This window comes from Somniosus microcephalus, chromosome 11 (assembly GCF_052327205.1).
Source record: "Somniosus microcephalus isolate GS21.2 chromosome 11, FLI_Smic_1.0, whole genome shotgun sequence".
In the NCBI taxonomy this organism is placed as follows: domain Eukaryota; kingdom Metazoa; phylum Chordata; class Chondrichthyes; order Squaliformes; family Somniosidae; genus Somniosus; species Somniosus microcephalus.
In genome coordinates this window covers 205,916,563-205,932,092 of record NC_140997.1, presented here as the reverse complement: position 1 = coordinate 205,932,092, position 15,530 = coordinate 205,916,563, and the positions used below count along the sequence as shown (strand labels likewise).

Sequence of the window (15,530 nt, the reverse complement as noted above, 5' to 3'; positions counted from 1 at the left end):
TTGTTAAAACCTCTTTAATTACAGTATATTCAGCAATATGTGTCATAGGGGAACACAGGATGTGTGGTTTGTAGTCCGATACTCAGGCAAACATGCATTACATCTTAACCTCTTATTTAAGCTCCACATAAAACCACCAAACTTGCAGAGACAGTATCTGCTTTGTTGAATTACATGAGCTGTATTTAAACCAGAAAAATAAATCAAATCTACACAACCTTCTATTTAACAACTGCCAGCTATATGCTAGATATTAATAAATAGCTCAAGTATTTTTACTCCTCCTCTACTACCCTTCCCAAGAGAATAAAAGAGTATTTTCTATTAAGGAGCATAGAATTCAATAAATTTAGTGAAATGGTATATATACAGGAAACTTTGGTTTATCCGGAGGTTGTATGGCCGGAAACCTCGTTCTAATGGCAGAAATCAGCAGCCGTTTTGTTAGGTTTTTTTTCTTCTCCTAGCCTTTTTTTTTTTTAAAACAGTCAGTCTCTGGAAAGCCTCTCTGAAGCTGTTGCTAAGCTACAGAGATGCTTCCAAGGTACGGGCCAACTGTTTACAAGCTGTTGCTAAGCAACAGCGTTTGTTGTCAGATACGGAGATGAAAACCTCCATATCCTTCAACATTAGTGCTGGTCTGTCCGGAAGTTTTCATAGATCGGCATCACGCTGGTCCCGTCGGTGCCGGATATCGCAAAGTTTCCTGTACTAGAATGGCATCTTTAGTTGCTGTACGGCATAGGTGTTAAACATGGTATTCTCGCTCTGTAAAATCCTTGCTCCCCATCAGCTGACCTCAATATTCCCCAGTGTTGGGTTGCATTAAAATGCTTCTTCCTCCTGTCACATGATGCAGAGCCAGAGAGAAATGCTCAAACCAAAATGCAGCAACTGTGGAAGGCACCACCTCCAACAGCAAGCCACCAATAACAAAAGCTATAGAAAGACAAATAACATTAAACTGTATATGTTATAAAAACGTGAGTGAAGTGTGTTTGGGAGTCTGTTCAATGCTGTAATAATGGGGTTGAGTGGCGTGCTCAAGCTTTGCTTTCGTAATTTATGATGTAATTCAACCTCCCCTCCAGAGTGTTAATACCTTGTAACAGTCGTGATCTATAAAATATAGATACATACCTTCATCACGCTGTATTTCCTGAAAATTACATCCTGCAATTTTTTTGCTTTCCCATAGATTCCCCCACCCCCCTTAGTTTTCCAGTTCAGATGTTTTGCATTACCAAACCCCCTGTGCAGTCAACCTGTCTGCCATTTTCTACAAAAAGAGGATGAGAAAAAGCCTAAATGGATGTTCCGGGAATTGATGAATGTACACGGGGGCCCCCCTCGCTGGTTTAGGGCTGGTTTGTGCGCTCGTGATGGGAGTCACCCATTAGCATTTTGGCCCAACACCAACTCAGGACTGCATTAACATCCGCGTTTCTTCTAGCTGGTCAATATCCCATATAGAAAAAGTTACTTTGCAACAATTTATTGTGGAGAGGGAACTGCAATGAAAATGGTCTTGGGTGGGGTACTGCCCGAGCAGCTAGCATCCTTCGAAGGGTACATCATGGATCAAACCTGGGATGTTCACGGTGTACACCATATCACAAAGTGCAATGACTCCCTAAAACACTGCGAGAGCATCATCACTACTTTCAATTTCAAAAATGAACCCACTACAAACTTAAAACAAGCTGACCAATAAGATTTCTTAAGCCTCTTCTTGCCCGCCACACCACGACCCTACCCCTCCCAAATTAAACCTATCGTACTTCAGATCCACAACACTCACCTGACAATACAAGGAACTTGCATTTATCGCCTCCTGAAAATCTCCCAAAATGCTTCACAACCAACACAGAAAAATAAATAAACAATCACTACTAGCACAAGATTCTAACATTAACGCCAAAAAAAAACCACAAAAAAAATTTAAAAGGACAAAATAATTCAGTCCAAAGAAACATCCAGTTAACTCCTTCTTCTAAACAACTGGCAATAAGACCTGCATCTCAACACTTACTATGAGGAAAAACAGGCCCACCTCGAGATAGAAGCTGCCATCATAAAACCAGATCCTCACTCCATGAATGTTAGTGTCACATCCATCAATATGGTCTCTTCAAACACGTCACGCCACAACATCAACTCCTACAGTCTGTCACCCGGGGGGGGGGGGGGGGGGGGGGGGGGGTGCCCACAAGTGCCGATTGAACAGCTGGTATAGGATAACGCACGTTTCAGCATGGAATACCGAAAACACTTCACACACAATTTGTATTGTTTACCCATGATAATCACTATTGTCCCAATAAACAAAATGCAATTGTGTTCTCTTCAAATAAAACACATTTATCTACTTGTAGAAAAAGAACATTTTGAACACTTTCTAAGTAGCAGTCCTGGAACTGTGTTAATTTACTGAGTTGCTGCTCATTCTGAAAAGGTGCTAAACGGGAGCAGTGCTGCATCTGCTAGTTTTGCATTGTACAGTATTCTTCCTCGCACACCAGGACCTTCAAATCCGCCAAACTCTAAAGGGGGCCCAGTCAGGGTTCACATTCTGGACCATTATCCATAGAGTTTACATGTAAAGGTAAGATGTTTATCGACAATTTCTGCACTTGGGAGTTTAAAATGTTAATTTGTCCATTAGTAATTAAAACTTTTGATCTAAATTCTCATGGTTTTATGCATATTTTTCTGATTGCTTAAAACTGAATAAACAAATGTTTACTAGAAGATTACATTTTCCTATTCTAGTAATATTACAGTATTAGCTAAAAATAGATTGACATCAGACTGCTTTCTTCTTTAATCATCAAAATATAGCAAAAAGTAGAGACTTTAACTTAGTGGGTGTGGGTGTGTGAGTGTGTTTGTCGTCAATCAAAGCTTGTAACTTGGCATAGGAGCTTAATAACATACAGAAAGTTTGTACTGAGGATTGTCAATTTCTCTGGCCACTTGGTATCTTTCTAAAGAGTTTATTGGCGGTTCCAGGGGAAATACAAGTTCCACTGACTCAAACTTGCTGCCTTAGAACCTGGAGGGGGCAAGAACAGTATCTTCTCCAATCACCACTGCTTGTGAGCTAATGGTACAGCAGGGAGATCAGTGCTTACTGCTGAACAAATCATTTTACCTCGACAGAACACACTGACTCAAACTTTAAAATTAATTGCAGCTGAACATGAAACTACCATCTGTTTTAAAAAAAATAGAATGGAAGGTTTTGGTACTAACCTCACTTTAATCATTGTCAAAAAGCATGAAGGCAGCCCAACGTCCTCCCACAAGAAAGTCCTGGGCCCCTGAATCTTGGCAGGCTATCTTATGAAAAGCTGGGCAGGCAGCAGCCATTTCAACATAAAAGTCCCTTGCAATCGCAGGGAATCAGCGAGCTGCACATTTTCCTAATCGCCTCTGAACTGCACTAAATGCAAATCAAGTTACTGACCGTACAATACAATATTTAGTTCAAAAGGTTTTTTATGTAAACAACAACAACTTGTATTTAAAAAAAATTGGCCAATGGAAAATGAATACTTTTTGGGGTTAAATCCATACCAATAATTTTCTGCATTGTGTCAACTGTTATTGCTCTTGGCATTCGCTTTCTACACAGATACGAAGCAACTGATCAATAAAATGTCATGAGAAAGGATTTCTGTCAAGCTTCCCAACTCCCCTGTAGACTCTTAATGCAGCACATTTGCCTGCTGGGGGAAGGCTGATGTCAGCGCTTGTGAACACAGCTCAGTGAAAGGATAAGGAGGCCTTTGTTTTCAACTGAACTGTGAAAATGAGAAAATGGACCCAGCCGACAAACAAGAAACCCACACTGCACAGGTCAACCCAAGCCCCTTGCTTAATGTTTTTAAGTACAATTTATGTACTAGATATATTCCCTTTCACAGGAGGTATTTTTTTTTTCGACAAGGGATCTGGGAAAAAAGTGAGTGAAAGCAGAAGGGTCAGATAATAACAAGATTCACCAAGTCTGTTAGGGGTGGACATGAGGAGGGGGAGGGGAAAGTTGCCTTAAGTAAAAGACCTGCCAGAGCGAGAAGAGTCAAATTCTCATGTTACCCAGTCTTGACACAGAGGATCTTTCATGCATGCAGGGAATTAAACAAACTTAAAATTAAAGTGGGCCTACATGTTTTTCATTTTACATTGGCTCCAAACATTAATGAGAATTCATCTCTCCAATATATTAGGGTCAGTCCCATTTGTGCTTGTAACAAGAATGACTACTCCAGTCCCAAATAGGTATTAGGCTGCTGAGGCAGAAAAATTAAATTGAATGCGCCTCCATCTACACCGTCCCAAGTCAGGGCAGTTCTGATAATTGATCACATATCCCATTCATGAAGGCTCAGTCTGAAGGAGAGTTGGATATCATCTCATGAAAGGTTTCTGTTGTCAACTTTAATATCCACCAAAAATGAGAATTGAGGACAAGATGATGAGTCACTACACTGATGGTTTGAAAATGACTTCAAAAATGGCTTACTTTGCTAAAAAAAAAAACTGCGGATGCTGGAATTCTGAAATAAAAAACAGAAATGCTGGAAATATTCAGTAGGTCAGGCAGCATCTGTGGAGAGAGAATTCTGACCCAAAACATTAACTCTGTCTCTCTCTCTCCACAGAGGCTGCCTCACCTGCTGAGTATTTCCAGCATTTTCTGTTTTTATTTCAGGTTTACCTCTCTGCTCCCTCCAGGAATTCCCCAATGGATCAGGGAGCAAATGCCTTGCATGATGTGATACTCCACCATAAAGACAAGCAAGATCCCAGCTTCTAGTTATGGTCTGTGCCAACTGCAGCCAGTGTAACAGTGCAGCGTTTTACTTGGCCTTAAAGTCAGTGGCCGATGGATGGGAAAGTCAGTCAGTCAGGGTTCCTGCTCCCGACTATTCTTGTGACCTGTTGTCAACGATGTAAACGTTTGGATCTTCAGATGACAAGATTAAGGCTCGTCAGTTTTGTCCTCCTTGGTAAAATAGCCCACCATCACGGTCAGGGCTCATGAAGAAAAGTACTTCACCTGAACAAAAAAAAAACTGCCAGCAAACCCTGGAACAGAACCACAGCATAGTCACCACACTTAGGGAAGGGCAAGAGGGTTTTTCCCCAGCCGTTGGTGAAAGTTGAGTTCAGGATGTAATTTGTGAAGTTACGGCCCTTTACTTCAGACGTTTCTAGTATGCCAGACATTAGAACATTGTGAGCAAGCCATTGAGCAGAGTGCTCAAATTCCATGTGTGTCAGATACACACTTGCGTAAATAATTTCTGTTCAAATCTTTCAATTTTGGCTGAAAGTTTGATTTATTCTCAAGAGCCCATTTAATTCATCACTACCAACCACATATATAGAAGTTTATTTCTGTGGCACTTTTCACTCAGAGAGGGTACAATCTGTTCTTCTTTACACCACCAATTTTGCAGCAGCATTGAATCCTTGCTAGATTCACCCTGGCATGAACTGATAATGTAAATCTGATTTTTAGTCTTTTACAGCTGCTTTTTAAAAAAAAAATCATGCTGCAACATATCTGTGCCTACTGTACATAAAGGACCTGAATTCACAGTCTCAGTGCAAGGCAGTTAAATTTGCAGATAATGCCAAGTTTGAAGGGACCTTGGACTCTGAAGAAGCAGCCAAGATCTTAATAGCATAGGCACCTGGGTTGATCAGTAACAAATTAAGTTCAATATGCCATTGCGCAAGGTAATACAAACTGGAAGTCAAAATACTAGGCACATACACTCTCTGGGTGTATAGAACTTGCCAAGTGGGAAATGGATTTGATCTAAAGATCTAGTTAGCACCTCACAACAAACTGAAATAGTTATGGGGTTCAAATCCACATAAGTTCGGTGACATACAGAATATAGTGCATCGTTTCAGCTGCCATGACACAATGACACATCTGGGCTCTCGCGGCGACACAAAGAAACACAACTGGGCTGAACCCTCACCTCCGAGGGATCATCACTGAGAGACGGCTCGATGTGATACAGCTCTTCATTATTGAAGAGAGGTATCCCTTAACAAAATATAATAACTTGCATTTATATAGCACCTTTAACATAGTAAAACGACCCAATATGCCTCACAGGATTGAAAAAAAGAAAGTCTTGCGTTTATATCGCGCTTTTCATGACCACCGGACGTCCCAAAACGCTTTAAAGCCAATGAAGTACTTTTTGAAGTGTAGTCACTGTTGTAATGTAAGAAATAAGTAGATATTAGGACAGATGACCAAAAATTTGGTCAAAGACGTAGGCCTAGAAATTGGGTTGGGGCGCCAAAGTGGCGCAAAAGTCGCCTGAGCGCAGGATTTTGCGCAGCGTTCGAGGCTTTAGCGATCGTCAGATATTCAGTTTCATTGCCCCAAGAGGGACATGGGGCGAGACTCGAGGCGCTCCGCGTCCCTCTTAGGGCGCTGAAACTGAATATCACAGCGCAACGTGCCGCCGGCACACTGCGGTACTGCAGGCCTTCCTCCCACTGTTAAGGGGGAGGGGCCTGCAACAGCGCGATCCCCGCTCACGAGTGCCGGCAAACGAGCCCGGCTCTCGGGAAACAGCCGGCAATGCCGTGGGTGGGGGGGGGGGGGGGGGTGTTAGGAGGCCGGGGACGGAGGTGCTGGCAGGCAGCCGCCAAAAAAGGCAGCCGCCCCGCACCTCCACCTTAACTTGCACCACTGCCGGCATAGTAAGGCCCCGTGAACCGGGCGCGGGTAGCAAACGGCGCAACTGCGGCGTTCGCTACCAAATATCGCGAACGGGGCGCTGCGCACACCGATGACGTCATCGGTGGTGGCGCAGCGCAAATGGCTAACGCCACCATTAGCGCCCCTGCTGAATATCGCGGGAGGCGCAGCCAGTGGCGCTACAGCCACTGACTGCCTCTTTAGGCGCTAACAGGTGGTGCTACTCACCCAATTTTTCCCCCGTAGGGTTTAAGGAGTGTCTTAAAAGGAGGAGAGAGGTGTAGCGAGGGAATTCCAGAGCTTTAGGCCTTGGCAGCTGAAGGCACGGCCACCAATGGTGGAGCGATTAAAATCGGAGATGCGCAAGAGGCCAGAATTGGAGGAGCACAGAGATCTCGGGGGGGCGGGGGGGTGTAGGGCTGGAGGAGGTTATAGAGATGGGGAAGAGCGAGGCTATGGAGGGATTTGAAAACAGGGATGAGAATTTTTTTAAATATAAAAATCGAGGCATTGCCGGATTGAGAGCCAATGTAAGTCAGTGAGCACAAGGGTGATTGTGAACGGAACTTGGTGCGAGTTAGGATACAGGAGGCAGAGTTTTGAATGAGCTCAAAAGTTTACAGAGGTGGGAGGCCAGCCAGGCATTGATGAGGGCTTCAGCAGCAGATGAGCTGAGGCAGGGGCAGAGACAAGTGATGTTACAGAGGAGAAAGTAGGCAGTCTTGGTATTAAAAAATAACCAAGTCCAACACCGTCAGGTGGACTAAGACAACACGGAACCTCAGAGGTTTACAGCACAGAAGGAGGCCATTTAACCCATTGTGCTTATGCTTGAGCTTTGCCAGAGCAAGGACAAGAGCTGACTGGTTCAGGATTATGGATAGAGTTTAGGACAGACATCAAGAAGTACTTCTCTAGAGGGTAATGAACAACTGGAACAGGTTGCCAGGAAGGAGACTGTGGCCAGGACCTGGGACTCATTTAAGAAACCGGTAGGTGCTGAAATGGGAAGATGGTAGAGTTGGCTTTCGGGAAGGATAAGAGCAAATGAGCTGAAGGGTCTTCAATCAAACCTATTGTGACGTACATAATAATTTAAATTGGGTCGAACAGTGGTCCCAAGACAAAAACAAATGAGAACAGAACTCTGTACTAGTAACTTAAAATATATAAAAGCCGTGTTTTGTTTTGAAAGGCTATGCTTCGATTCACTTTCCTTCACCTAATCAAGCCTACAGTGTGGACTTTCTGCAGGTTATCTGGTTTTGGATCACATCCACAAGTTTGCAATGGTTTATACAAACCAGCTTTTAGTGCATGGGCCAAAGTGAGTTATGAAAGCCAGAACTTTACTGAAAGCTGTATTCTGCAGGAGCTTAGGAGGCTTCAAGGAAAGAAAGAGCTCTGGAAGTAATTACATACCATCCATTTTTACTGGCATTAAATTGCAGGGGTGTTTCCGTTTTTCTTTATCTTAAATACAGCTATTTGAACATGACTGTGACCCTCTGTACACAGTCTGATGCAAGACATCATTTTCAGGCGATGTTGTGAAAAACAGGTCATACTACTAGCACAAAACAAGGTTCAGCTTCCTTCTGAAACAAGAATAGATGATCATCTTGGTAAACCAGATGTGTGAAAATAAACACAGTTAAGTCATCATTTAGCGTACTGCATTCCAATTAGCTAATTTCATAAAGGGCAACTGAATCATCCCACAATTCCATTAGTACAGTACCTGCTAGTAGACTAAATAAACTAGAAAACAGTAGAATACAAAATGGCACACAGACAAAAGCTCTCTTGCTTTGTGACATACATAAAACCTCAGTTCTCATGTTACAACTAATAGAAATCTCTGAAAAGGCCCAGGAGCACCTCGAGTCCAGCACACTCCAAGCTGCTACATACAAAGTTTGTGTTTCAAACACCAACTTGCTTACTAGCACATATAACAAGCACCATCACCACTCAGCCATGTTGCCAAGTGATGCTTTCCACTTGTCGTGGGCTGGGAGGGGGCACTGTGCTTCACTCCATATTTACCAAGATTCCCCATTGGTCACACTTTCTAGCAACACGGTCTTCAGAAGTAAGCGGGAGCCCACTGCTCAGTCACCTAGTGGGGAAGCACAAGGATAGAATGCCACCTTTGTTGCACTGCGTGTATACAGTTACTGGCACTGCACATTTCCAATGACGCTATATTGGTTCCTGCCACCGTGGATTTTTGGAAGAGGGAGAAATTACAGCTGCCAAAATGAATTGGTGGGAGTCAGTAAGCAAAGTTAGTTCTTTACATAAAACTAGTACAAATAAAAAAAAACTTAATATTCATCCTGTATGATATTTCAGGAACTGGGGAAGGCAAAAATCATACACGTACAACCTGCTTTGTTAAATACATTTCATAAACAATCTGGGGACATCATCCTGTTTTGTGAACCAAGGCAGTTGTGAACTTCTATTGTTCTTCTCTACTTCAATGCCAGAAAATTTATTGCATTAAGTCACCGCCCGCTCGTAAGTCATGAATAAATCTTGTTGCGTTACTATACTGTACCATAAAAGGAAACAGATTGTTGTGAATGGAACTGCTAATTTTGTTCCAGTGTATGCATTGTTTCAACTTCTTCCCCTTTAAAGTCTACAGACGTATTTACATGTTGTTGCGTTTCTTTCATAACTATTCATTTTTATTACTATTCGCAAAGTGTTGCACTTTTAATCTCCCAAATCACCCTCTGAGGGCAACGCCCACATTTTTGTACAATCGCAAGTTCATCTGCATCTTTTTTTTTTAAAGAAATACAAATACACTCCTCTCATTGCTTGGGTTTGCTGGTATAATTTGTGTCAAACAGAATAAGTGGAACAGTTATGGCAAATTTTAATCCCAAATACAGCCAGAAATACAAATCATTGGCTGCTCATGTGCACAAACACCAAATTTCCTCCACTCCCTCTGCTTCCCCTCCAGTGATCTCATCAAGCACCAGCTCCATTGAGACAGACACAATAGACAGGTCAGAAAGTCACAATCACAACAGTGTGCAGGATCAACAGACAGAGCCGATTCACCACCAACGGCTGAGGGGAAGGGACCGGGAAACTCGAGTGTTGAGGCAGCTGCACAAAGTCTTAATGCGAACGAACAAAGGGAGGTATGCAACTCAGAATCCCAGATATGCTTCAGATTGCATCGGAAATCATCTGGAGCCACACAGCTCCCAAAACTTGAAGCAGCACCAAATTCTCCGGACAATTTGGCAACACATCATGCCTTTAGCTCTTAGCTGAACTGTCACATTGCTAAACATTTTGATCAGGTTGGAAAGGCTGTTTTACCAGCAGGATACTGATCCATTTTTATACCATTTATACACTTAGCCTATTAAGCTGTTCAAACTGATAAAATACAGTGATGCAGCCTACAAAAAAAAAACACTGGCAATCCATCAAGGCCTTACTAAACATTAAAGATCTATATATGCTTTATGATGACTACACACAACATTCTAAATGGATCTGGAATGCAAGGAATGTAGACTACTTCAGTTAAGCTCTAAAGCAAAGAACTGTAAATAGTGATCAGGAATGCATACTGCCTCTGCCGACAATGTGCTGTGATCATTTTGTCTAGTCAGGAATAAGTGAAATCTGTTTCAGCTTTATGCCATCCAATTTGGCATTCATGGGAACGGAGAAAGGAAATCTCTCAAAAGCTTTTCCTGTCCTTATACACACACACGCTTACATATGTATGTACAAGGTACATACATAGCCACTCGCACGAACGCACACACACACTAAGAACAACTGATAAAACCACTTACTGTTCTCATATTACCGTGTATGAATAGTCATCTCTGAGAATGATGCAATTTTACAGCAACATAAATTTTAATCAGATGTAACCCAAACTCTGGGAACATGTTGATATTTTCCACATATCAAAATTAAAGGGTGGTATGGCACATCTAAAGTCAGAAATATTAGCCAGTACCACTTACAGTTTTCCAATGCTTCCCGCTTCATTAATTGAAAACATTTTAATGCATTTTCAAAAACTTTTGGTTTTTAATTCTCCCGTTCTTCCTCAATTCTCTCCTCTCAATTTTCTATGTCCTCCTCTGAATTTAGCATTTCAAGTACAGTACTAGACAATCTCTAATAAAGGCATTCAGCGGAGATGGAGAGGGAGAGTCTTAAAGTAGGAGAGAGGTGGAGAGACCGAGGGGCTTTAGGGTAGGAATTCCAGCATTTAGGGACTTAATGGCTGAAGGCTTGGCCACCAACGGTGGGACAAAGAAAGTGGGGGATGCACAAGAGAGCAGAGTTGGAGGAACGCAGAGCTCTTGAAGGGTTGTAGGAGGTTACAGAGATAGGGAGGGGCGAGGCCATGGAGCAATTCGAACATGAAGATGACAATTTTAAAACTGAAGCTTTGGTAGACTGGGAGCCAATCTAGGTCAGCGAGCATAGAGGTGATGGGTTAGCGGAACTTGGTGCAGGTTAGACTGTGGGCAGCAGCGTTTTGGAGGAGCTCAAGTTTATGGAGGGTGGAAGCTGGGAGGCCGGCCAGGAGAGTGTTGGAATAGTCGAGTCTAGTGTCAACAAAGGCATAGATGAGGGCTTCAGCAGCAGATAAGCTGAGGCAGGGGCGGATACGAGCGATGTTAGGGAGGTGGAAGTAGATCATCTTTGTGATGGCGAGGATATGGGTTGTAAGTTCAACTCAGGATTAGATAGGACGCCACGGCTGCAAAGAGTCGGGTTCAGCCCGAGCCTGTGGCTAGGGAGAGGGATGAAACAGGTGCCGAGGGAACGGAGCTTGTGGCGGGAGATGAAGGCAATGGCTTTGGTCTTCCCAATGTTTAATTGGAGTAAATTGCAGCTCATCCGGAATTTGATGTCTGACAACTCTGGGGCAGTGTAGGCGTCGAGAGAGGTGGTGGTGAGGTAGAGCTGGGTGTCATCAGCATACACGTGGAGCCTGGTGTCATGTTTTTGAGTGATGTCGTCAATGGGCAGCATGTAGATGAGAAATAGGAGGGGACAAGAAGAGAATCCATTGCAAGAGATTCTCTGGCTACGACTGGATAGGTAAGAGTGCAACAAAGCAAGGGCAATCCCACTCAGCTGGACAACAGAGGAAAGGCATTGGAGGAGGATGGTGCTCCATGGCCACAGTCACAGAGGATGTCACTTTGATTAGGGCTATTTCATTGCTGTGGCAGGGATGGAAATCTGATTGGAGAGGTTCAAACATGGAGTTGCGGGAAAGATGGGCACGGATTGGGAGGCGACAGCACGTTCAAGGATAATACCCGAGGAGAGGGAACAGTTTACAATGTCAGCTAGCATGGAGGCAGGAAGGGGTAGTCAGCAGTTTAGTGGGAATAGGGTTAAGAGAGTAGGAGATGGGTCCCATGGACAAGCTAAGCTCAGCGAAGGCTTGAGGGGAGTTAGGAAAGAAATTACAGAATGATACGAATTCTGAGTTAGGGCACAGGAGAGCCTTGACTTTGTGGGCAATGGCAGGGGAGGAATGAGTCAGAAGTAGCTGGTCGGATGGTCTCACTCGTTGTGAAGAAGATGTCCATGAGCTCATTGCAGAGGAGATCAGGACCCGATAGTACTTGATGTGTTCCAGCCAGATCTGGCTATCAACGGCTAAACCGGTTGCACAGCATATGCTTTCTAGTCTGCAACCCTTGGACTTAAGGGAGGGAAGGTGGGGCTGTTTTGGTGAAAAAAGAAATCCAACCACAACATTCTATGGGATTCTAGAAATCTGGACGTTATCAGATGTCCACGCCCATCTTGATAGGTTAGTAACCGAATGGAAAATGTATTCTATAATATGCATAACCAGTGTTTGAAAACTTAATATACAAATCTCTGTACATTTCATATCTCTTAGTCTACTATACCATTTCAAACCATCAGAGTACTCAATTTCAAAAACACTTGCATGAAACTAGGAGCTATTTTTTCTAAATACATTATGCCATCATTTCCAGTCAGAATGTGTTTTAGGTCTACAGCACCAACTTAAAATAAATGTAATCATTATACTTGTATTTGTATAGAGCCTAGCACTTGAAAATTCTCAAAGTACATCACACAATGACTAACTTCTTGCACCACTTCTTATCGTGTCCACGGACAGTCTATACATAGCCCAGCCAGAACTGGACACATTTTTGTGCCTTGTTGTTGAATTCGGCAAGATCTGCAACAGTGCAGAGTTCCTCTAACGATGGGCATTGCAGGAGATGTTGCATAGTCTGTGCCTCAGTGACTGTTAATGTAGACAATGTAGTTTGAGGGTTTAGGTTCATGATTCCTCCAGTTTACATTTTAAGTCTTAAGCCTGATTTTTAACTCAAATTATGGGCCGAGCTCGAACACAACATCTGGGACATAAGTTAAGAACTTTATGTTGAATGACAACATAGAGGATGGGGTAATTGATTATATAGGCTCACCCAACTGGTGAAGGGCTAAGACTGTTAACACCATTCAGAGTTCAAAGAAACTGTAAAGTATGCAGATGTAACAAAAATGAATGCTCAAATTCAAGAAAAATGTTGCAAGTCATTCTGATGATTTTTTTTCCCAAGAAAGCTGGCTCTGATTACTCTTTCTGCTGAAAACAAGATCCACACAGTACACAGAGACAGGCTGCATCTGCTCAAAGGGGACTGACTAGCAGTCAGTGTTTACATATTAAAGTAAAGATCTGACTGCAAAATTTACTGTTATATAGGCATATGACAATGTTCTTTGCTTGGTATATTTTTAGGCTGCTCAGGTTGGTGTTAAGTTTACAAGGGCTATGGATAAGAATTTGGACTCAAATTAAATTTCTTTGTAGTTCACAAGGCTCAGTCTCTGGTCACGTTACGAGCTTCTTAGAATACATTTTCCGATACGTGCAAATGGTTACGATTGCACACTTTTTCATCCAATCAAGAGGAAAAATGCTGAATTTGCTACAACGGTGAGTGTTAAAATATCAGAGATGGAAAAGTTTAAATAGACAAGAATGGATATCTGGAAGGTATTTATTACAACTCACCCCCCAAGAGATTCAGATGGTATTAAACCACGAGCTGGAGTTGTTTACAGCCACCTAACCCTCGGGTTACATTACAACTGCTGAAATCACTGGTTAGTATTTACTTAAAACTGCAGACTTAGTCTGAGACTGTTTTCATCCAATCAGGTGCTTTTACATTATACTACTTGTAGTAGAGTCCTGACCTAGATACCTGCATAGTCAACAGCACGACCAAATATAAGAGCTACCAAGCTGTGGCATTCTGACTGCAGTGAAGACCATGATTTTCCTTGGTCTCCCAAGCCACCGTTGGGTACAGACACCTCAAGTCCTCCTTGTAAATGCAACAAACCAGTTCAGAATGTCAATGTACTTGTATCATGACACAAAGCAGCATCATGACGCAAGTTCATATGATAAACTGGGCTGGCTCAGTGCCTGTTCCTGGTGCCAATTTTTTTAAAAATAGATTGTGGGTTTTTTTACGTGCAGGGAAGAGGAATCTACAGTCTGCTGTCTCCACTCTTAGGAGATCAGCACAAAGCAGCAGACTGAACCTGGGACATTCCTGGTCTGAACGGTTCAGCTTATATATGTTAATAAATGGAAGCTCCTGGGACTGCAATTTACATTCGGTTTACATTTCCTCCATCAATGAAGCACAATCGGTTCTCCAGAGGTTATGGGACTGACACCTTACATTTTGCTCATAGCTTATGCTCTTTGGGAAGGAGGAGGATTTGCAAAAAGCAAAGCCATGCCAACTTAATTATACACACAACCTAATCAACAACTGTAGACTTCATGTACAGAGAATTCCTTCAGTTGCACCTACAAGAATGCAATAATTTCACAGATACTTACTTTATTATTTTCAGCCCCTCAGCACCATTTCAAGTTAACTTTTAGCCACTTCACCTGCCCTCCCAAACCGAGAGGGGGGAATCGGCAGACAAATTGTTACTAAGCCATTCCCAATTCCTTGGTGCAAATCAACTGCAACATGACTTGCAGTAACTTGCCACTGACTTTATCCCTTAACGGGGAACCTGAGCACTGGTGGCAACCCCACATCCTCTCATCTCATGATACCTGTTAGGCAGCCAATGAAAAACCTTTGTTTTTCCCTACTTCAATCTCCTAAAGGCACCCAATCTCACTGGGGTGCATCACCCATGACCATCAGCCGCCTTGGTACCTTCTAATGAGTGACAGCAGGATATTCAACCTAAGTGGCTATCACAACCAAGACTGAAGCTGTCCTCACACACACAGCTTCCAGCAAGTCACTGGAAATAGCTAATTCCACATCCACCCCCCTCCCCTTTAAGCCAGAGGAATTTAAGGCAGGCCAATCAGCTGAGTCAGCACACGTTTGGGATTGAACGCAAGACTTTCCAGGTTTGTATGGCTCAGCTCTACACTGGGTATCAGATGAGCCTTTGGGAGAGATTAGAACAGGAGTTCTACAAACAGAACTTAAATATTTTTGAATGTTTGTAGGAGCTGTAATAAAGTATACAAGGTATCTGAATAATTCCCCAGAGCTAGAGGAAATTGGCTGTCATATTGAAAAATTGTTTCGTGAGAAATTTAAACTTAAATTATTTGAGCTGTTGCACTTCCAAAGACAAGATTAGTTTATTGTTCATGATTTGGTGAAAACTGTTAGCCTAGTGAATGGCTTTGTTGAGAAAAAAACATCTGCATTACAAATGA

The 15,530-nt window shown here is 42.7% G+C and overlaps 1 protein-coding gene across 5 annotated transcripts in view; it reads right to left on the bottom strand.

Moving 5' to 3' along the window:
* The window catches only part of vgll4b (vestigial-like family member 4b), a 148,040-nt gene that overhangs the window by 30,404 nt on the left and 102,106 nt on the right, over positions 1-15,530 (bottom strand). The window contains exon 1 of one of the 5 annotated variants that reach the window (XM_086001765.1): positions 3,256-3,317. The exons of the other annotated variants lie outside the window; for them this stretch is intronic. Within the exon in view, the coding sequence (XP_085857891.1) occupies positions 3,256-3,269 (14 nt within the window). The 5' untranslated portion in view covers positions 3,270-3,317. Of the gene's footprint in view, positions 1-3,255; positions 3,318-15,530 lie in introns of those variants that run through there. 5 annotated transcript variants of the gene reach the window in all.